The sequence below is a fragment of the Cryptotermes secundus genome, unplaced genomic scaffold, assembly GCF_002891405.2.
Source record: "Cryptotermes secundus unplaced genomic scaffold, Csec_1.0 scaffold693, whole genome shotgun sequence".
NCBI classification, from domain to species: Eukaryota; Metazoa; Arthropoda; class Insecta; order Blattodea; family Kalotermitidae; genus Cryptotermes; species Cryptotermes secundus.
In genome coordinates this window covers 584,935-602,856 of record NW_019722434.1, presented here as the reverse complement: position 1 = coordinate 602,856, position 17,922 = coordinate 584,935, and the positions used below count along the sequence as shown (strand labels likewise).

Below are 17,922 nucleotides of genomic sequence, written 5' to 3'. Positions count from 1 at the left end.
TTGGAACCAGGTTGTGAGAGTGGGAGGTAGATTGAACTGGCTCAGGATTGTGTCCATTTGTGGACTTCGTTATTATACGTGTTGAATCTTCAGGTTCTGCAACCAGAGTATTACTCAGTTAGTAAGATGGGTCTTATGGAAATCTGTTCTGAGGTGAGAATGGTAGAGAACAGGCTGAGGATCTCATGTAATTACTAGCAGTGCTGAACCTTAAGGCTCTGCTACCAGATGGGCCTTCTTCCTCTCTGTGGCACCATTTGCATCATCATGAACATTGTACAAACATTTTCAGTATCTAAACGCCTCATGATAGAACTGTTTGGCCCTTGTATTTGACCCCACTGTTTGTTATCATGTTTGGATTTCATAAGAAAATAGTTCCACTTATTTTATTATGTTGCCAAGCAAATCATTTTTGGGGGCACTGATTTTATTCTTTGCCCTCTAGCTCCTAACTACTGAATTGTCAAAAATCATTTAGAGCTTTTATAGAAATTAATAATTGTACATTAAATGATTTGATTTATTCTATGGTAGATTTCTGCGTAGAAATAAAGTGGAATGTACTGTTGTTGGCTGTATGCTTTGAGGTGCCTCATAGGTTATGACATGGGGTAACACTGAATCAGATTTTGAAGGATGCTTATGTACTTCATGCCATTAGCAATGTGAGCAAGAATGGACTGGGTTCTTAGATTTTGCTGGAATTTTTTGGTTACAGGGCCTTGTCCCTCAAGTTCAAGACAACTCACGCACCGCCAGGAGACATCCTAGTGCACAGGGGAGATGTGCTGACGTCCCTCTATTTCATTGCTCGTGGTTCCATTGAGATCATCCAAGATGAAACTGTGATGGCTATCTTGAGTGAGTGCTGTTCTGAGCTAGCCATGCAATGCTCATGCGCTGTCACCCGCATTGGATTCACAGTCGTGTGGAAGCAAAAGAGGCTTAACCTTCTTGTTTAGCTGCTGGTACTGTCCTAGAATTTGCCTTGAGGGGCTGACAATTTAATATGGCACTCAGAAATATCAAGCTTGAGTTTTAACCAGTGTGTATTGTGATGCTGAATTGTGTTTTGGAGATGTTCATATGGAAAGTGGACACGGAGATAGGCTCTCTCACTGAGGTATCTGTATATGATGGGCTGGCACATCAGAATATGCCACTATTGTCATGACATGCCACATTATTCCCATTGCCACACAATCTGTGCAGTCACTTACTTCAGTAAATGAACTTGATTCACTGTCTTTAAAAAATCTTTAAACAGCTGGAAGGAAGTAGTTTAAGAATTCGAACAGTAATAGAATGTTGGTAGTACTGATCACATGCACCTACTTTTCACTAAGTTTCATTCTTTACTGAGTGGATATAATGCACATGGTCTTGCCTTTTGATTTATTCAGGCAGCAGTCAGTGCCATGTGTCAATCGTGTATTTATACACGGACTTAAAAGCTTCAGCCTTTTGAAGAATCTGAACAGCAGGTTCTTCTTGCAACATGGCAAGTGTTCATCAGTACAACTGTCATGTCCCAGTTGTGTCTGTCCACTGTCAATTTCTTGTTTTGTTGTGTTTTGTGCATCTTTGGTGTAGGATGTGCCTAATATTACTTCTACATTGACGCATAGGCTTTCCAGTGATCTTTGGCCTGAGGTTTTCTGACCCAAGTTTAGTAAGCATTTCAATTTTTTCACTGAACATGTTCGTCAGTACTAGCACTATAGAAATGTTTTATAGAAGTACTTGATTCAAATCTCAGCTGGGATAATAGTTAATCTGACTGAATTTGTTTATGTTTTTCCTTGGTCTCTCCAGAAAAATGCCTGTATTGTACCTCACTGAGGCTGTGGCAACTTCCTTCCAAATTCCCATTCAACTGTCATCCTAATATTCAGTACTGGAACTGCTATCAAGTCATCATCATCATCATAATCATCATCATCAGTAATCTGTCAAGACGACAGGTCCACAGTCTCTTCCAAAACAATTCCTCCACTTAATGCGATCTAGAGCTTTCTCCTTCAAATGACAGTATCCTCTTCTGTCCCCAAGGTCATCCAGCATCTTCTTACGTCTTCTTCCTCGTCTTCTTGTCACTTCTATCCGCCCCTCTATCTTTCCTTCGATAACTTCTTTTAGAAGGCAGTTTCTGCGTAAAACATGACCAATCCAATTAGCCTTCCGTTTTCTTATTTCGTGTAGGATATTCCTCTGCTCACTGACTCTAATTAACACTTCTTCATTTCTCACATAATCGGTCCAACTGATCTTCTCCATTCTTCTCCAACACCACATTTCGAAACTTTCCAGATGTTTCTGATCTACTGCCCTAAGTGTCCATGTTTCAGCCCCATACAGAGCTATGCTCCAAATGTAGCATTTCACTAGTTTCTTCCTCAAATTTAAGTCCAATTTGCTGGTAAAAAGATTCTTCTTCTTGCTAAATGCAGCTTTTGCCATGGCAATCCTGGATTTAATTTCACAAGTACACCTTCCATCATCTGTTAACAAGCTACCCAAATATTTAAAACATTTCACATTCTCCAGTTGTTTTTGGTCTATCTTTATTGTGACTGGGGTTGGTTGTCTCGAAATTTTCATTACTTTTGTTTTCTCCACATTCATTTCCATGCCATAGCACCTTCCAATTTCAATTAGTCTATCAATCATGCCCTGTAGCACAGTTTCTTCCTTAGCCATTAACACAAGGTCATCTGCATATTTCACAGTTTGAATAATTTGCCCTCCTACTTTGAAGTCTCTGAGCCCATCCAGAGCTTCCTTGGTTAGGCATTCGCTGTACAAGTTGAACAGAATTGGTGATAAACAGCATCCTTGTCGAACTCCTCTTCCAATCTGCACACTTCCTGTCTCCCCTCTGTCCAGTCGTACTCTAACTTTCTGATCCATGTACAATTTGCTAATCAATCTTCTTTCACGCCAATCAATACCTGTTTGCTATCAATTGACCTGCTGAAAAGAATTGACTTTACCCCCATGCATGCTACATATCCCGCCCAAGTAACCTTCTGAAAAGAATCGACTTTACCCCCATGCATGCTACATATCCCGCCCATTAAATGGACAGTATTCGACCTTATGATGAAATGCTATGGGTCTCCTTCCCAATTTGTGGCGATGGCAATGGGCAGAACCAACACTTGCACCGTTTTACCCACATTTTACAGGTAAGGATGACATATTTGGAGAGAACCCATGTCTGCACCCAACGCTCGGGAAGTCATCATGCAATGTGCGTGCCCTCACATACTGCGACCTGCACAAGATTCATCGAGATGATCTCCTGGATGTGCTGGACTTGTACCCAGAGTTTTACCAGACCTTCTCGAGCAATCTGGAGATCACCTTCAACATGCGGGACGTAAGTGCCACGCATTAGGCAAAGTTACTGCATGACAAACTGCACCATTGCTCTAATAGCCTGCTGTTGGACATACGTAACTCCTTAATATGCATTTGTCCCTGATTCAGATATTTAGGGTCTGTGGAGTTCCACTACTCTTGTTTGTTCTGTGATGCTCTTGTTACTCGTGTCTTTATGGCACTAACTGATTACAGAAGGAGCAGGCAGGGGTGGATCCACGGGCTGCACGCCACCGCACAGGAGCCATTGCTTCACGCTCCAGCTCACAAGACAGGGACTCAGACGTTCGGAAGTATGCATATAGGCCCCCACGCCACCGGGGTCAGCGCTCTCTGTCCGCGGGCATGAATGGAGCCGCAAATGCAGGACTTATCAACAGCAGGGAGTCTAGTGATGATGGCAGTGACTAGTGAGTGGAATTCATGTCTGTGTTCTCGTGTATTGTTCTCACACTGGCTGTAGCTGCGCCTCTGGTTTTGTTCAGTAGCAGAGCTGTCACTGCCCTGACATTGGTAGGAAATTTTCGTTGTAACACCTTATAGTCTAGTGAATCACTACCAAGGTTCTGGAGGATCATACTCTTTCAGGGTAGATGAGTTACTTTCCTACCCTGAAGATGGAGTTGGCACTTCCTCTAAAACATCAGTATTGACCAACCAGACTACATGGCATCACACACTAGAAATGTTTTAAGTAACCACCATGAGATCCTCAGATTTTGCAAGAGAGATCTCAGTTTTCAAAACATAGAACACAGATGTTTTAAGAGATATCCTGAGCTGTTAAATTTCTTAATACACGAATGGGTAGTAAGGTACATCAAGTGTAACAAGACTGGTATTAGCCACTGCTGGCCATCATCAGAACAAACAACCAACACTGCAAAGAAATATTTTATATTTATATTGAACATAGGTTGTCATAAATGGATTTCTGCTGTTAGAAACTGAGACTAGATGAAAATATTGTAATTAAAACATTTTAAGTAAAAAAGTAAAAGGTAAAGCTATCCCTGTAACAGGCCATGAAGGCCCATAAGGTTGTGAGAAGCTGAGGGTCCCACATCATCTAGACAGTCGGCTCAAAGATGGCAGTAAGGTTGTCAGCCTTACACGCTGGTCGCACCTTATTCCGCAGGAAAATTATTTAATTAATTCCTCGTACTCATTTCAGTTAGAGGCTGAGTCGACCCCATGGCCATAGTGCAGCCAGGAGGATTAGATCAATTGAAAAAAATCCAATAACCTCATCAGGACTTGAACCCGCGACCTTCCAGCTTGTAGCATAGTGCCTCAACCAGCTACGCTACCGCATGCCCCCAATTAAAATATGTTATGTTTGTTAATAACAAGTAGTCAGTAATAGAATTAATTATAAGTCTTGTTGTGTAAACACATGAGCATAATGATGGTCCTGTTCTTCTGCTGGTATGGAGAATATCTTGTGTAGTTGGCTGTATGCTCATCTGTGCGAAGTTGTTGTGTGTATTCTGGCAAAGTACGTCGCAGTCAGCTAACAGTATCTGCCGTTGTGGACATGTAGTTCTCTGCAGTGTTGGCTGCTCCTTCTCATGGCCAGCAGTGGCTGAAACTTACATATGCACTCTTCTCCATTCTCATACTAATTTTGTTGCACTTGAGGGCCCATGCAGACTCCAAAGCTCCCAAACTGTAGCTATGGCAGAGCAGTGAGAAGACAGGGATGTGACATGCCTGAAAGCTACTGATCTCTGATAGCCGCATGAGGGGCCGTGAACAGGGAGAGCTGATGTCTTTAGGTTTATATTTTCATTTATATTTATAGAAGGAGAGGTGAACAGATTGTTCATCTGAGGTCTGAGCACAGTATCAACGACTTTCTCCTAGTATTAATTGTGGTAAGGGAAAGGTAAAGTTGCCCCAGTGCTTAATTAGTTAAGCGCCATGCCATGAAGACATTCTTACCAGAATGTTAGGTGGGCTGTACAAAAATAAATTATGTCATGTTGTCCAGTGCCACAGCAACTGTTATACAGAATCATGTTCACTTTAGCCAGTTGGTGTTGTGTACGCAGTGAGAAGTCTGGTCACGGCATCCTTGAATTCTCAACAGACAAGGCAGGTCAGGATGTGACACCTCTCAACTTGGAATTTGGTGAGGAGGACAAACAGCAGCACAAGTCAAGCAGTGGAGCTCTCAATTCCATCACAGGTATGTTCTGCACTGCACTGCATGGCGCAGTCATGTGGCATGTGTCCGCGCTACTCTCTGAAGCAAGAGGAAAACATTGCATTCATTGTTATTACTGAAAGCAGTTAGCGACACTTACACGGGGATATGGTCTTGTAACTCATATTTTAAATGTACGTACAGGTGTGCTGTTTGTATGAGATCAGTTCTGCTTCTTAGCTCTTCAGTTGAGCTTACGCTTTACATCTGAAAACTTAAATTTCATGTGCTGTGTTTGTTCTTATGTTGCGTGGATCAGAATTGCCACCAAAATACATGTAAAATGCACACAGATACTGTTGACTTAGTGACACATATATCTATACATACCAAAATGTATATTTAATTGTGAAGGGTAAAAGTGTTCCATGTTATCTTTGCAGTATTTTCAGCCAGGAATACAGTGTGGGTAAATTTCACATGGCTCAAGTGTTATTTGTTACTGTTGTAATGTTGTTAGCCATTGAATCAGTTTATAGTGAGTCTGTAGTCTGTGGGAGCTAACAAGAACATTTCAAAGTGATGTAGCAGTAGCACTGAGAAATCTGAATGATGGAATTAGATAACCTAGTCCATAGAAATAATTTGTTATCTGCAATGTTAAATTCAGCTGATCGACATAGTTGTGGAGGTGATACCTGCCATATGATTAGTGGTGATATTAGTTGTAATTTTTTTTTTTAATATCACTTCAGTCCTGTTCTTTTAAATGTCTTGGTTGGCCTACCATTATCACTAGTGCTTTGTGACTGGTTTTATTTTTAGAGCTAATTCATAAATGCATCTAGGTGTCAGACATTAGAAATTTAGTAGATTTGAAATAATCTGACATGCAGTATGTTTAAACTGTGGTTTTCAAGCTCAAATTCTTACATTATAAGTGACACTATATTGCATTTGAAATACCAGACCAGAACACATGTTGCTTCGATAGTCAGACTTGGTGGATAATGTGTTGATACTGGCCTGCAGCAGTGTGCTGCAGTTCATCTTGCATGTGTACTCAGGTTTGTAATCAGTGATGTGGTTCTGAGGCATTTTCAAGTAGGCGGTTTGTTCCTTACCCAAACTTACCCATAAGCAGTTGATCTGGATACAGAAAGTCACATATACTATTCATTTGTTTGCATCTTTTGTTCACATTCTGCCCCACAGTGTTCTTGTATCACCAGATGATAATCCTCTGTCATCTAGCGACTAGTTACTATAGCTTGACAACACATGAAGCTTGTGTCACAGATTCTTGTACCTCCTTGGCCCATCTAGGGCTCTCGTTGCATATCAGCACAGCCTTTTTGTTGGTGGGCTATTATGCAGTAGTCTCTGTGTGTTCATTTCCTTTTCTGCCTGGAACAGTAGAGTCACATGTGGAATGTGTAGATTTGTAAGCTGATCAGATGTGTGTAGATGCTGAATTAGCGTTTATATTCATTGATATCAATGCCATCAGTAAAATAATCAGCTTGGCTTCAATTAACAGCATGTCTTGAGATCTCTGACTGATGACTGCCTGGCAAATTGCAACATTTGTGCTGTTGTCACTGAAACCCTGACCCACTGATGGGGCTGGCTTAGCAGTAACACTCATGACTCATATTAGGGAGGTATTTGGTTCCAGTTTTGGCCAGGACACCAGCTGGCCTGACTAACGTCTTTCATGGTTTTTTACAGTCCCTCCATAGAAATACCTTCTTAGGCCACATCCATTTCATTCCAGACTTTCCAATTCATCATTCATCTCTTATCTTACCATTTGATGCTGAATAATCTGGTTATTGTCAGCATTGTAAAGTAACCCCCCCACATGCACACACACACACACACACATTCTCACTTATCAGTGGACTTTAGATTTTCAATTCTGGTCAACACCAAATTAGACCTGTCCAAGAAATTTCAAACCCATGAAGTTCTATTGATGCAGTAGAAATTGTTTGGATCTTTCTTCAACAGGTCAGCTAGAAACATTCAGTATAGCTCCCTCGAAAGAAAAGAAATTGACACCTTGTTGCTTTTATAAATATTTTAATTTTACGTTCAACACAGTGGGCCATTCTTTTCCAATCTGATTAATTTCATGTGCGCTAGAAGTTTTTCAGAATTCCTCTCTCAGTAAATGCTCAGGGTCAGGACCTTCTGATCTTACAAAAATCAGTATGTCTTGATATTTCAACCCAGCAAATTGGCTCTGACTTGTATTTATGCACTGCCTGATTTGAAATTTCAGCTGGGGCACTGATCAATCAATCAATTTATTTGTTCCAAGAATCCATATTTGGTGATACAAGTCAGTAACTACATATTGTACAAAACTTGAACCTACAGATTTCACACACATCAATCATACAATACACCATCCCACCTGCAGCAATTCAATATCCAAAAGAAACCCTGCATCCAAAGATTTTTTATAGATTAAGTGAGGACAAGATATTTGTCATAACATAAAACCATAACAAACTCACTTAAGATTTAAAGGGACATACATTCATCAACAGAATAAATTGAACGTTTCAACAGAAACGAATTTAAGTCCATCTTAAAAGAGTTTAATTTTTCCTTAATTTTATCTGTTCAGGGACCTTATTATACAAGATGATTCCCATATTTATCACACTTTTTTTAAAAAAAGAATTGTATTGCAAAGATTTACATGTAAATTTAGACTGAGGTTTCTTGTGGTTTTCCTTAGTGCCTCAGGGCACATGCCGGGAGTAGTACTTGGTCCTCTTCCTTTCCAATTCATTGTTCACTGTCAGCTATTCATCCAAGGCTGCATAATCTGAGCTACTGACAGTGACATTAAGTATACCACAGATCAGTGAGTTAATAAGAGATCATGATCTGTCACATTTCAGTCCAACTGTTTGTGTCTTGACAGAGTATTAGCAGATCTGGAATACGCAGTTCATCAGTCTCTTAACACACAGTTGAAACATAACAAGACATATGACAATGTTTTTGGAGAAAAATAGCCACAGTTGTAGATAACAGTTTCAAAGTAGTTTTTTAAAGAATACAAGTAGACTTTGGAATCTGTTGTTATGTTTACTTTTCCATTGTCAACTGTATAAAGAACTGTGATGTTTTGAATATACAGAAACCTGTGTGAAACATCAGTTGAAATGCACCATCACCTTTGAAGGCTTCTGGGTTTAACAGTTTTTAACAAACTGTAATTCACTGTGATTTGAAATTGTGCCTACCTCCTGGAATGACTGTGAAATCATGATAAATTTATGTCCTGAGTGTTTGATGAGGTGTCAGTTAACAGTGTTGACATTTAGAATTTCAGAGTCTATTTAGTTGAATGGAGCCAAGTGTTGAGATCATGTGAATACTTTGCACGTTGCATAATTCTGTGGGCTGGGTTCCACCCAAGAGCATTGTGGATTTACTGACTGATGTAGCACATGACAGCCACTGACATCTTTATTTCTATAAATATCTGTAGATTTGAACCATGTTTGTTTGTATATGTTGTGTTTGTTCGCAGCAGGCATGAATTATTGAAATCCTTGTGGTGATTATGTGCAAATCCATTTGTCATGCCCTCTGTTTCTGAAGACAGTTATACATACATAAACCATACATAAATGAAATTGACTGAGCAGGGTCAAGTTAGTGCATGAGTCAGGATAGCTCAGTTGGTATAGCAATGGGCTATGGACAGACTGGACAGCCCTGGTTCAATTCCTGGTGGGGGCAAGAGAGTTTTATTTTCTCCACAACATCCATATTGGCTCTGGGGCCAACCCAGCCTCCTATCCAATGGATACTGGGGGTATTTCCTTGGGGGTAAAGCGGCCAGGGCGTGAAGCTGACTGCTCACCTCCATCATGAGCCAAGGTCAAGAATGGTCGAGCTATACCTCTGTCCCCCGTATGTCTACATGGCCTGGTGCTTAGTTATTTAAGTATAGGGACAACTTTACCTATACCTTTCACAAGGGTCACTCCAAAAGTAATGCACACCATTTTTTTAAATTCAGTTTTTATTCTAGACCTTTACTACTTATACAGTATGTTGATACATCATTTAGGAACAAATTATCGCTTCTCCACATTATCTCCATCCCTTTCAACTGCCTTACACCACCTTGGAACTAGGGCCTGTATGCCAGCATGGTACAATTCTGGACCAGCATCTGAGCCACCCTTTAGTTGCCGTAATGAGGGCATCATCATCTTCAAATCTTGTTCCACGAAGGGATTCCCTCAGTTACCGTGCCACATCAGGGCCATAAGGAGGGTGTGGCAGTGTTGTCCATCCGAGTTTTGTGATCTCATCCTTGCTTTTCTGACCGACATGTTGTCGGGCGTTGTCGCACAACAGCAAAACATCCTGTTTCTGCCAATGCGGTCGAGCATGACTCAGTCGAGCTTCAAGTTTCTTTAGGGTTGCCACGTATATGTCAGAATTATTGGTAGTTCCTTATGGCATGATGACCACAAGCAAAAGCCCTTCTGAATCAAAAAAGACCGTAGCCGTAACTTTTCCTGCCAAAGGCATAGATTTGAATTTCTTTTTCTTGGGTCAGTTCGAATGATGCTATTCCATTGATTGCTGCTTTGTTTATGGTTCAAAATGGCACATCCATGTTTCATCTCCCATCACAATTCTCACAAGAAATACATCTCCACCATTCTCATACTGTGCCAAGAGTTCACAGTATTTTTGGTTTCGTTGTGGGCATCTGTCAACATCCTCGGAACCCACCTTGCAGAAACTTTTTCAACACCATCTGTTTCAGTATTCTGCACACACTTGCTTCCCCAATTCCCAGGTGGACTGACATTTCTTTCACAGCCACACGTCTGTCCTCCAAAACCATATCATTAACAGTCTGCACATTGTCAGGTGTTTGTGCAGTGTGCGGTCTGCCGGTATGAGGACGGTCCCAAATATTGGTGTGCCCACTTTCACCAGATAATCTGCATGGCCACTGACTAACTGAACTGCATTCGACAGTGCCATCTCCATGCACACATTTCAATCTCTTGTGAATGTTCGCCCCCTGTCTCATTCTCACAACACAAGAACTCGTATAACCGCACGTTGCTCTTGCTGAACATCAAATGCAGCAGCCATTTTGAAGGAGTGCTACGACAGTGCTACGCGTGGGATCGGGTTGAATTAAATTTGAATACAAGTTGGAAGGATCCTTCTGTGCACCCTACAAAAAGCAATAATCTAGAATAAAAACTGAATTTTTAAAAAAAATGTGGTGCATTACTTTTGGAGTGACCTGCATATCATGTTAGTGCTTTGTGCTTTGTGGTGTCATGACTCAGCTTGTTGGTTACCAAATTCTCACCATGGGAATCCAAATTCAGTGTGAGTGAAATACACTGTGGGATTTGTGGTGAACAGAGTGATAATGGGGCAGGTTTTTCTCCAAGTACTTTGGTTTCCCCTGCCAATTATCATTCCACCCATGTTTCACCATCATCTACCATCAGAGTCTGGTACAGTAGGCCCATTTGAGGCCACAGTAGCACCCCACTCCCCCAGCTGGTGCAGTGGCCCTCGTGCTGGCAAATGCTCTCTTAAGAACTGGAGCCCTGCCTTTGTGGAAACAAAGACTGAGTATGCATTGGATATGCAGGCATGTTGTCGCACCTGAAACGGAGCCTCAGTGATCTCCGTGGCTTGCACAGATCAGCATCAACAGCCACCGTGACCCAGAGACACCATCAGCATGACAGCACGACCGGTAGGTGACTTGCATACTCACTCTGTGCACTGCGAGATGGCAGCACTGTGACGTTTCAATTCCCATGTTGTATCGTGTTGGTAAACTTGCACTGGGATGTAACTTAATATCACAATATAATGAAGACAATGCTGCGCAGTACAGTGAAATTCAGCCAGCATTTCAGAGGAACTTGTCTCCATCTTCATGGTCAAAGAATGAACCAAGCAGGAAACAAATGTGAAGCAGATAGCAAGCAGAGCTCTGCATGCTTGGCCTATTCTTTGATCCTGAAGATGGAGGTGATATGTTCCTCCGAAACATTGGTTGACTTTCAGCAAAATGCACAGAAGACAGAACTTTTCATAACCACTACTGTGAGAACCTGAAACCCTACATTACTATATATTGTTGTTACCTTCTCTCTTGTGTGGGACAAACTGATTTATGCCACATCTTCCATTTCTCATGTCACTCTGTATACAGTGTTATCTTATTTATAAGGAAAACCGTTGTTACTGCACAATTGCCCAATCAAATGAATGAACTGGTGCTGCCATCTCATCCCACAGTTCACTAATATTCTATATATCGCTGTATTATATGAAGTAGTTTTCACTTTACATGACAGAATGCAGTACTGCAGCATGGTGCATGTATGTCATCTGTGACGTTAGTTTAAATAACCTGATGTGACTATGCTCTTGACATTATCTGCTCATAACATCATGCTTTAAAACAGAGAAATGAAATTACAGTTGTTACACTGTATTTACACAATTTGATTTATCATCTGTTTTAAGCTAAATCTAATGGCTGCGCCATGTAAGAGGCATTTCGGTTCACACTGCTTAAACACTGAAATCGTGGGTTCTAAACTCCCTGCAGACTGATGTGCGTTCTTATGTAGCTACATGCCTCAAAGTAGCCCAAGTATAGCTGTACTGTAACATACAAATGACTGCAGGGACTAGACTTAGAAGAGTAAGTTACGTAGGATTTGAGGTGCTCACAGCAGTGGTTATGAAGAGTTCTGTCTCCTGGGATATAATGATGGGTAGCCCATTGAAAGTCAACCGATGTTTCAGAGGGACGTATTGCCTCCATCTTCAGGATCAAATAAGCAGAGTAAGACTCACTCACTTGACACCTCTCCTTTACACATTGGTTCCCTTTCCTAACACACCCTTATGTTTTCCTAGACCAGCAAGATACGCACCTTTTCAGGGGTCTCCTGTTCGTTCACTTGGTCATGTGACAGCCCAGTAGTTTCATGAGGTCTACTCTTCCATTTCCCTCCGGCTTCCTGTGTAATCCAAAGTTTCTGGCCAGCCGATTAGTTAGTTATTGGAGAGGGTGGGTTTCCCCATGCACTGAGAACTGTATTGGTCCATTGTGCTTCCCTCTATGATTTCTACCAGTCTCTATATCCTACCGGTACTGGTGCTTACCATCAGTCCCACCCAGCCAGCGAGACCGGCTCTACTATCTGAGAGGTATCTATAATGCTTCCCCCATATACCAGAGGTATTAGAGACTGCTGTTGGGCGGGAAACGTCCGTTAATTTGGCTCAGTGACATCCTTTGGAGATATGAGGTTCTTTTACGTGCCGTAAAGCTACGACATGGGACCCACGGCTTAAAGTCCCGCCCGGAGGACTTGTTCCCTGAATTTTTCTGCCCTTAAGAATTTGACGACCTCTGCCGGGTATTTGAACCCGCGTACTACGAGTCATGGGGTGTGGCCAGCCGATTACTCCGTTTGCCACCTGCTTTCATGTTGGTACCTTGCTTGGCAAATCCAACTTTGAAGATGCATGTGATGTGTTCCTCGAAAACGTCAGTTGACTTTCCATGGACTACACGGCATTATATCACAGAAGATAGTACTGTTCAAAAGTAAATTAATTAAATGTTTATGTGGAATTAGTCATTTCAATTCAAGTCATGTCAAAGAGAATGGAAAGCAGGGCATGTGTTGCAGGAGACGAGCAGAAGTTCAGACTTCAATAAATGTTGCCTGCTATACCACAGCATATGTCAGAGAGACACAAGATATCTGATCTGTATGGAGTAGATGCAATTCCAGGAATGTTACAGCTCATGAATTCTTGAATTCGCTTTACTTCAATCTTATAAGCTTCTGACAATATTTATTATCAGTTGCTGTATGTAATATAACTACCATAACATGTTGCTGCACTCATACTAGGCACTGAAGCTCACATTTTCCTCCAACATCTATTGGATTCATTTGCAGCAACTGACTGTCAGTTTCCTTGCTGTGGGGACTCAGTACTTGACAGCTACCAACAGTATAGACAGCAAGGCATTAATCAGGGATTCTGTCAATTCATCAAGTTCATTATTGTGTTTTATAAGAGCGTACAGCTGGTGAAAATAGGTTGTGAAATGGGTAATCAATAATTTCATATTTCTCCATCTGCAGATACCATTGCAGGTAGATTGACAGCTACAGAACTCTCTGTCAGCAGGTATATGCATATATCTCTGTCAGTTGGTTGACAGCCAACATATTCTTCTGTCAGTGGGCTTATGGGCTGAAAGCTTCCTGTAGTTAGTTTTCTGAGGATGCATATATTTTCGCAACTGTTTTCATACACCGAGTTTCAGTAAGCAAATTTAAGATACAGATTTCAGTTTGTATGCTTACAGTGTTTACCAGTATCGGTTAGTTGGTCAGCAAGTTACTTGCATGCAAATTGCGTAACCGATTGTTAGTAGGATAACACATTATGAAATTTCTTACCACAAATACTGAAATACCTGTCAGTATGCCTATGACCTGAGTCCTAGTAAATCTGTATGCTCTTAGAGAACCTCATCCAGTAGGACAATATTTTACTGTAGGATCACACTGTAAAATCTATTTCAGAAAGACTTACTTGTGTCTGACAGTTGTATGATCCCATGACAGTAGCTGCAAACTAATGCACTTAAATGCTGGAAAAACAGTAAAACATTCCACATCACTGTGCCTGTGTGCAGTAGATCTGTAAGCCACAGAATGCTTGTACTGACCAATGCTTGGCTTGCAATGCACCATTTGTAGGTGGGTTCTCCAATACTGTGGTGGCTCTGAGAAGTGGAGCCACTGGTGGGTCCCCTGCGGTGACGGTGCACTGCTACACCCAAGACAGCCAGCCACTGCTGGAGCAACACAGCCCCCGTATGTATCAGTGTGTGGTTTTTGTGGGGTTGGATCCTCTGTCTGTGTTTGTGGCATGATCTATGGTTGATATATTGTTTATTTGAAAAATGTCTCACAATTTGAGATAGAATCACTAGGTCTCACTGCATATATGCAGACCTCATCACACTGAGGGAACATGTTTCCCTCTGGTGACGTATGGCTTGGTCAGCTGTACATATTAATGCTTTATTTACTGGTGCATAATAAAAGTTGCTGTTTTGAAGACACTGAAGATTCTTGTTCTGGTATTCTTGGTTATGACCGTGTGTAGTCTGGTAGACTAGCATCCACATTTCAGAAGGACATACTGATGCAGGCTACACAGTGTGTAATCCAGGTGACCAGAAGACGAACACCCTACTTACTGACATACTGGACATCCTGTAGCACTCTGGAAGTTACAACATTTATTTCCATTGTGCAATATTTCTCATTAATGGACCTACAGGACTTGCTGCAATGTTGGTACTGCTTATATTAGTGACACTATTTTAACATCATAGAATATGCTGATGTCACATCTTTATTTATCAGTGGAATTAATACTTTCATGTTTGATTCAGAGGTAAGCACTGGGAATATTAACATCCAACTCCATGGCTTTTGGTTGGATGGAACAGTGGAAGCACTGCAGATACTGTATGCTCTACTCGTACTTGATGAACGTGGTGTAGGACCACCTTTTGCCTTCAGTGCAGCTGCAATCCTTACAGTGGACTCATACAAGTTTTGAATTTTATACCATTCTTCATGAAGAACATCTTCAAGTTTCTTCAGAAATGTTGGAGGTGGGAATTTGTTCCCCACTCATCTCCAAAACTGACCAGGGTGGTTCGATGATGTTCAAATGTGGTGACTGTGCTGGCCAGGGAAGATGCTGAAGTTCACCTTCATGCTCTTCAAATGATGACTGAACGCTTCCAGCTGTATGAAGGGGGATATTGTCATTTTGGAAAACTGCATTGTTTGGAAATGTCTGGATCATGGGATGCATCTGATTACCCAATCTGTCCACATGCTCTCTTGCAGTAATTTGTCCATGAAGTTAATAATGGGACAAACAGAATACTGTACCATGATATTGCTGCCCAAACCATCACAGAACCTCCCCGTGTTTCACTGTTGTGACCAAGCATTCCAGATTGTAGTCTTCCTTGGTTGTTCTCCAAACATAGTGGTATGAAGGATGACTCATCTGACCATATCACGCATTTCCAGTTGTCTGATATCCAGGTTTCGGTGTTATAACAACACCATTTACGGATCTGAGCATTACTTTCAGTAATCAGAGGTTTAGCAATTGCAGCCCTACCCTGGATGTCGGAGACTCATGTTAGACAGCTTTTGTGGAAACAGGGCCTTCAAGATGGAATATTCAGTTCTGCTGCAGTAGTTATATGATTTTTCTAAACAGTCCTTCTCAATGTACGATGACCTGATTCTGTTAATGCTGATTTTCGTCCTTTGTTCCTCTTCTCTGATGCTGTCTTCCCATGATTCATGTAAGCTGATATGACCTTAGAAACTCTCATTCTCGAGACACCTAATTAATAATGTGTTAGCTTTTGTCACAGATGCTCCAGGTAAATGCGCACCAATGATCTGTCTTCTTTCATAATCAGACAAGTCTCCAATTTGCCGATTCTTTAACATGAACTGTCACTAAGCATAATTACTTATGCATTGACACATGCATTGTGGAATGTAAACAAATGGCAAAAGAATATTCAAAGTTGCCAACAGAAGTTCTTTCAGTGTAGCCAACTCAAATTATATTCCTCAATTTTTTCAGTGTTTCCATTATTTTGTATGCCCCTCGTATTTCTTCGGGATTATTCTAGCTTTAATGTTCTTTCGAACCAACGCTGATTTTGCACTGAAATTGTAACATATGCAGAGTCTGCAATAGGCGCTTATCCAGTTGCTGTGATGTATGGAACTGAACATTTTGGAAACTAATATGCACACGTGATCGGTGTGAGAAATGCTCGTCATCTATATAAGTACACCTGAAGTCACTGATCATTCTAATGTCTGTTGACAGCATCGGGAGTGGGCTTGTCAACGCCACATCTGCGCCGCCACCAATCTTCCGTCCCTGTGCAAGAAGACAACCTACAGGCGCCCCCACGGCCACAACCCCCTCACTCTGCTCTAAGCCATGCTACAGGCTCATCCTACTATGCCACCCCTTCACCTCCCATACATTCCAGTGCCCCAATGCATTCTCAACCCCCGCTCACACAGACTTCTGACAGCTGGCACCCCTCAGTATTACCACCCACAATGGATCAACCCCCAGCACCCCCACGTCAATGGGGGAATTCCAGGAGGGACTTCGATGTGTACGACAGGATAGAGCAGCTGGGCAGGTGAGTGGGTCAACATGACTTACTCTGTCACTCTGCAGATACAGAAACAAAATCCAGTGACTTATTGCTACAGGCTTTGGCCACCAAGGTTTCTGGACTTCACACGATCTGTTAGCATACCTTGATATTTTCCTGTCTTGGTAATATTTGGTATTCCTTGAGTTGACTTGTCAGATTTCACTTATTAGACAGTGTGTGTACTTTATATATGTGGTAAGGGTGTTCTGTGGTATTGGATTCTGAAAGGTTCTGACAATTGTGTATAACAAAGAGTTACTGAGTGTTTGGACTTTTTCCATTGTCTGGTATTCTAGAAAATAGAAAACATGATGTTTTGGAAACTGGTTCTGTTTCCATCCTCAGGTGAGGGTGGAAGACACCTACTCTGCTGGGCCCCTTAGAAAGAGCTACTCTCAATCACTGGACAACCCCTGTCAGATTTACACAGCAACATCTTCATGGATTATTTTGAGAAATTGCCTCTTGACTCGGCACAGCATAAACATGCGTGTGGCTGTGGCACATTGACACATTTGTGGCCTGGCCTCATAGTCCATTGCGTTTACAGGATTTCTTCAGGCACCCCAGTAGTTTAAGGCCGTCCATCCCATTCACCATGGAAGTAGAGTTAGACAGTGTGATTGCCTTGATGTTCTGCTCATCATGGAAGAGACGACACTAGCCACACACCCACACACACTGGCCGACACGTCAACTTCAACTCCAACCATCTGCCACATGTGAGAAAAAGTTTGGCTCAGAGTCTGCACAACAGAGCTTCCACCAAATGCCAAGAATGACAAGACCTGGTTAAAGAAATCAGCAGCTGGAGAAGTGATCTGCAACTCAGTGCTTATCCCCAAGGTTTCGCTGACTGTCATTAGCAGGGTAGCATTCATCTGAATAAAGAGCAAAAGCCCCTGGGCTCTGTGTATCCCACATGTGAAGGGTGTTTCATAGAAGTTTTTTGTGAATTTGCTATGTGGGATTTAGCATTATTTACATACGTATACTGCCTGTGTTTAAGGTCTGGCACTGCTAACAC

The 17,922-nt window shown here is 41.7% G+C and overlaps 1 protein-coding gene across 8 annotated transcripts in view; it reads left to right on the top strand.

The window, feature by feature from the left end:
* Positions 1–17,922, top strand: part of LOC111861471 (potassium voltage-gated channel unc-103) — a 164,757-nt gene that overhangs the window by 126,554 nt on the left and 20,281 nt on the right. For 5 of the 8 annotated variants that reach the window (XM_033750334.1, XM_023846084.2, XM_023846085.2 and 2 more), the window contains 7 exons: positions 722–864; positions 3,192–3,385; positions 3,583–3,797; positions 5,442–5,578; positions 11,205–11,312; positions 14,365–14,481; positions 16,550–16,877. In XM_033750334.1, coding sequence (XP_033606225.1) covers positions 722–864; positions 3,192–3,385; positions 3,583–3,797; positions 5,442–5,578; positions 11,205–11,312; positions 14,365–14,481; positions 16,550–16,877 — 1,242 coding nt within the window. The remainder of the gene's footprint in view (positions 1–721; positions 865–3,191; positions 3,386–3,582; positions 3,798–5,441; positions 5,579–11,204; positions 11,313–14,364; positions 14,482–16,549; positions 16,878–17,922) is intronic. The other 3 variants (XM_033750335.1, XM_033750336.1, XM_033750337.1) reach the window with 3 other exon arrangements.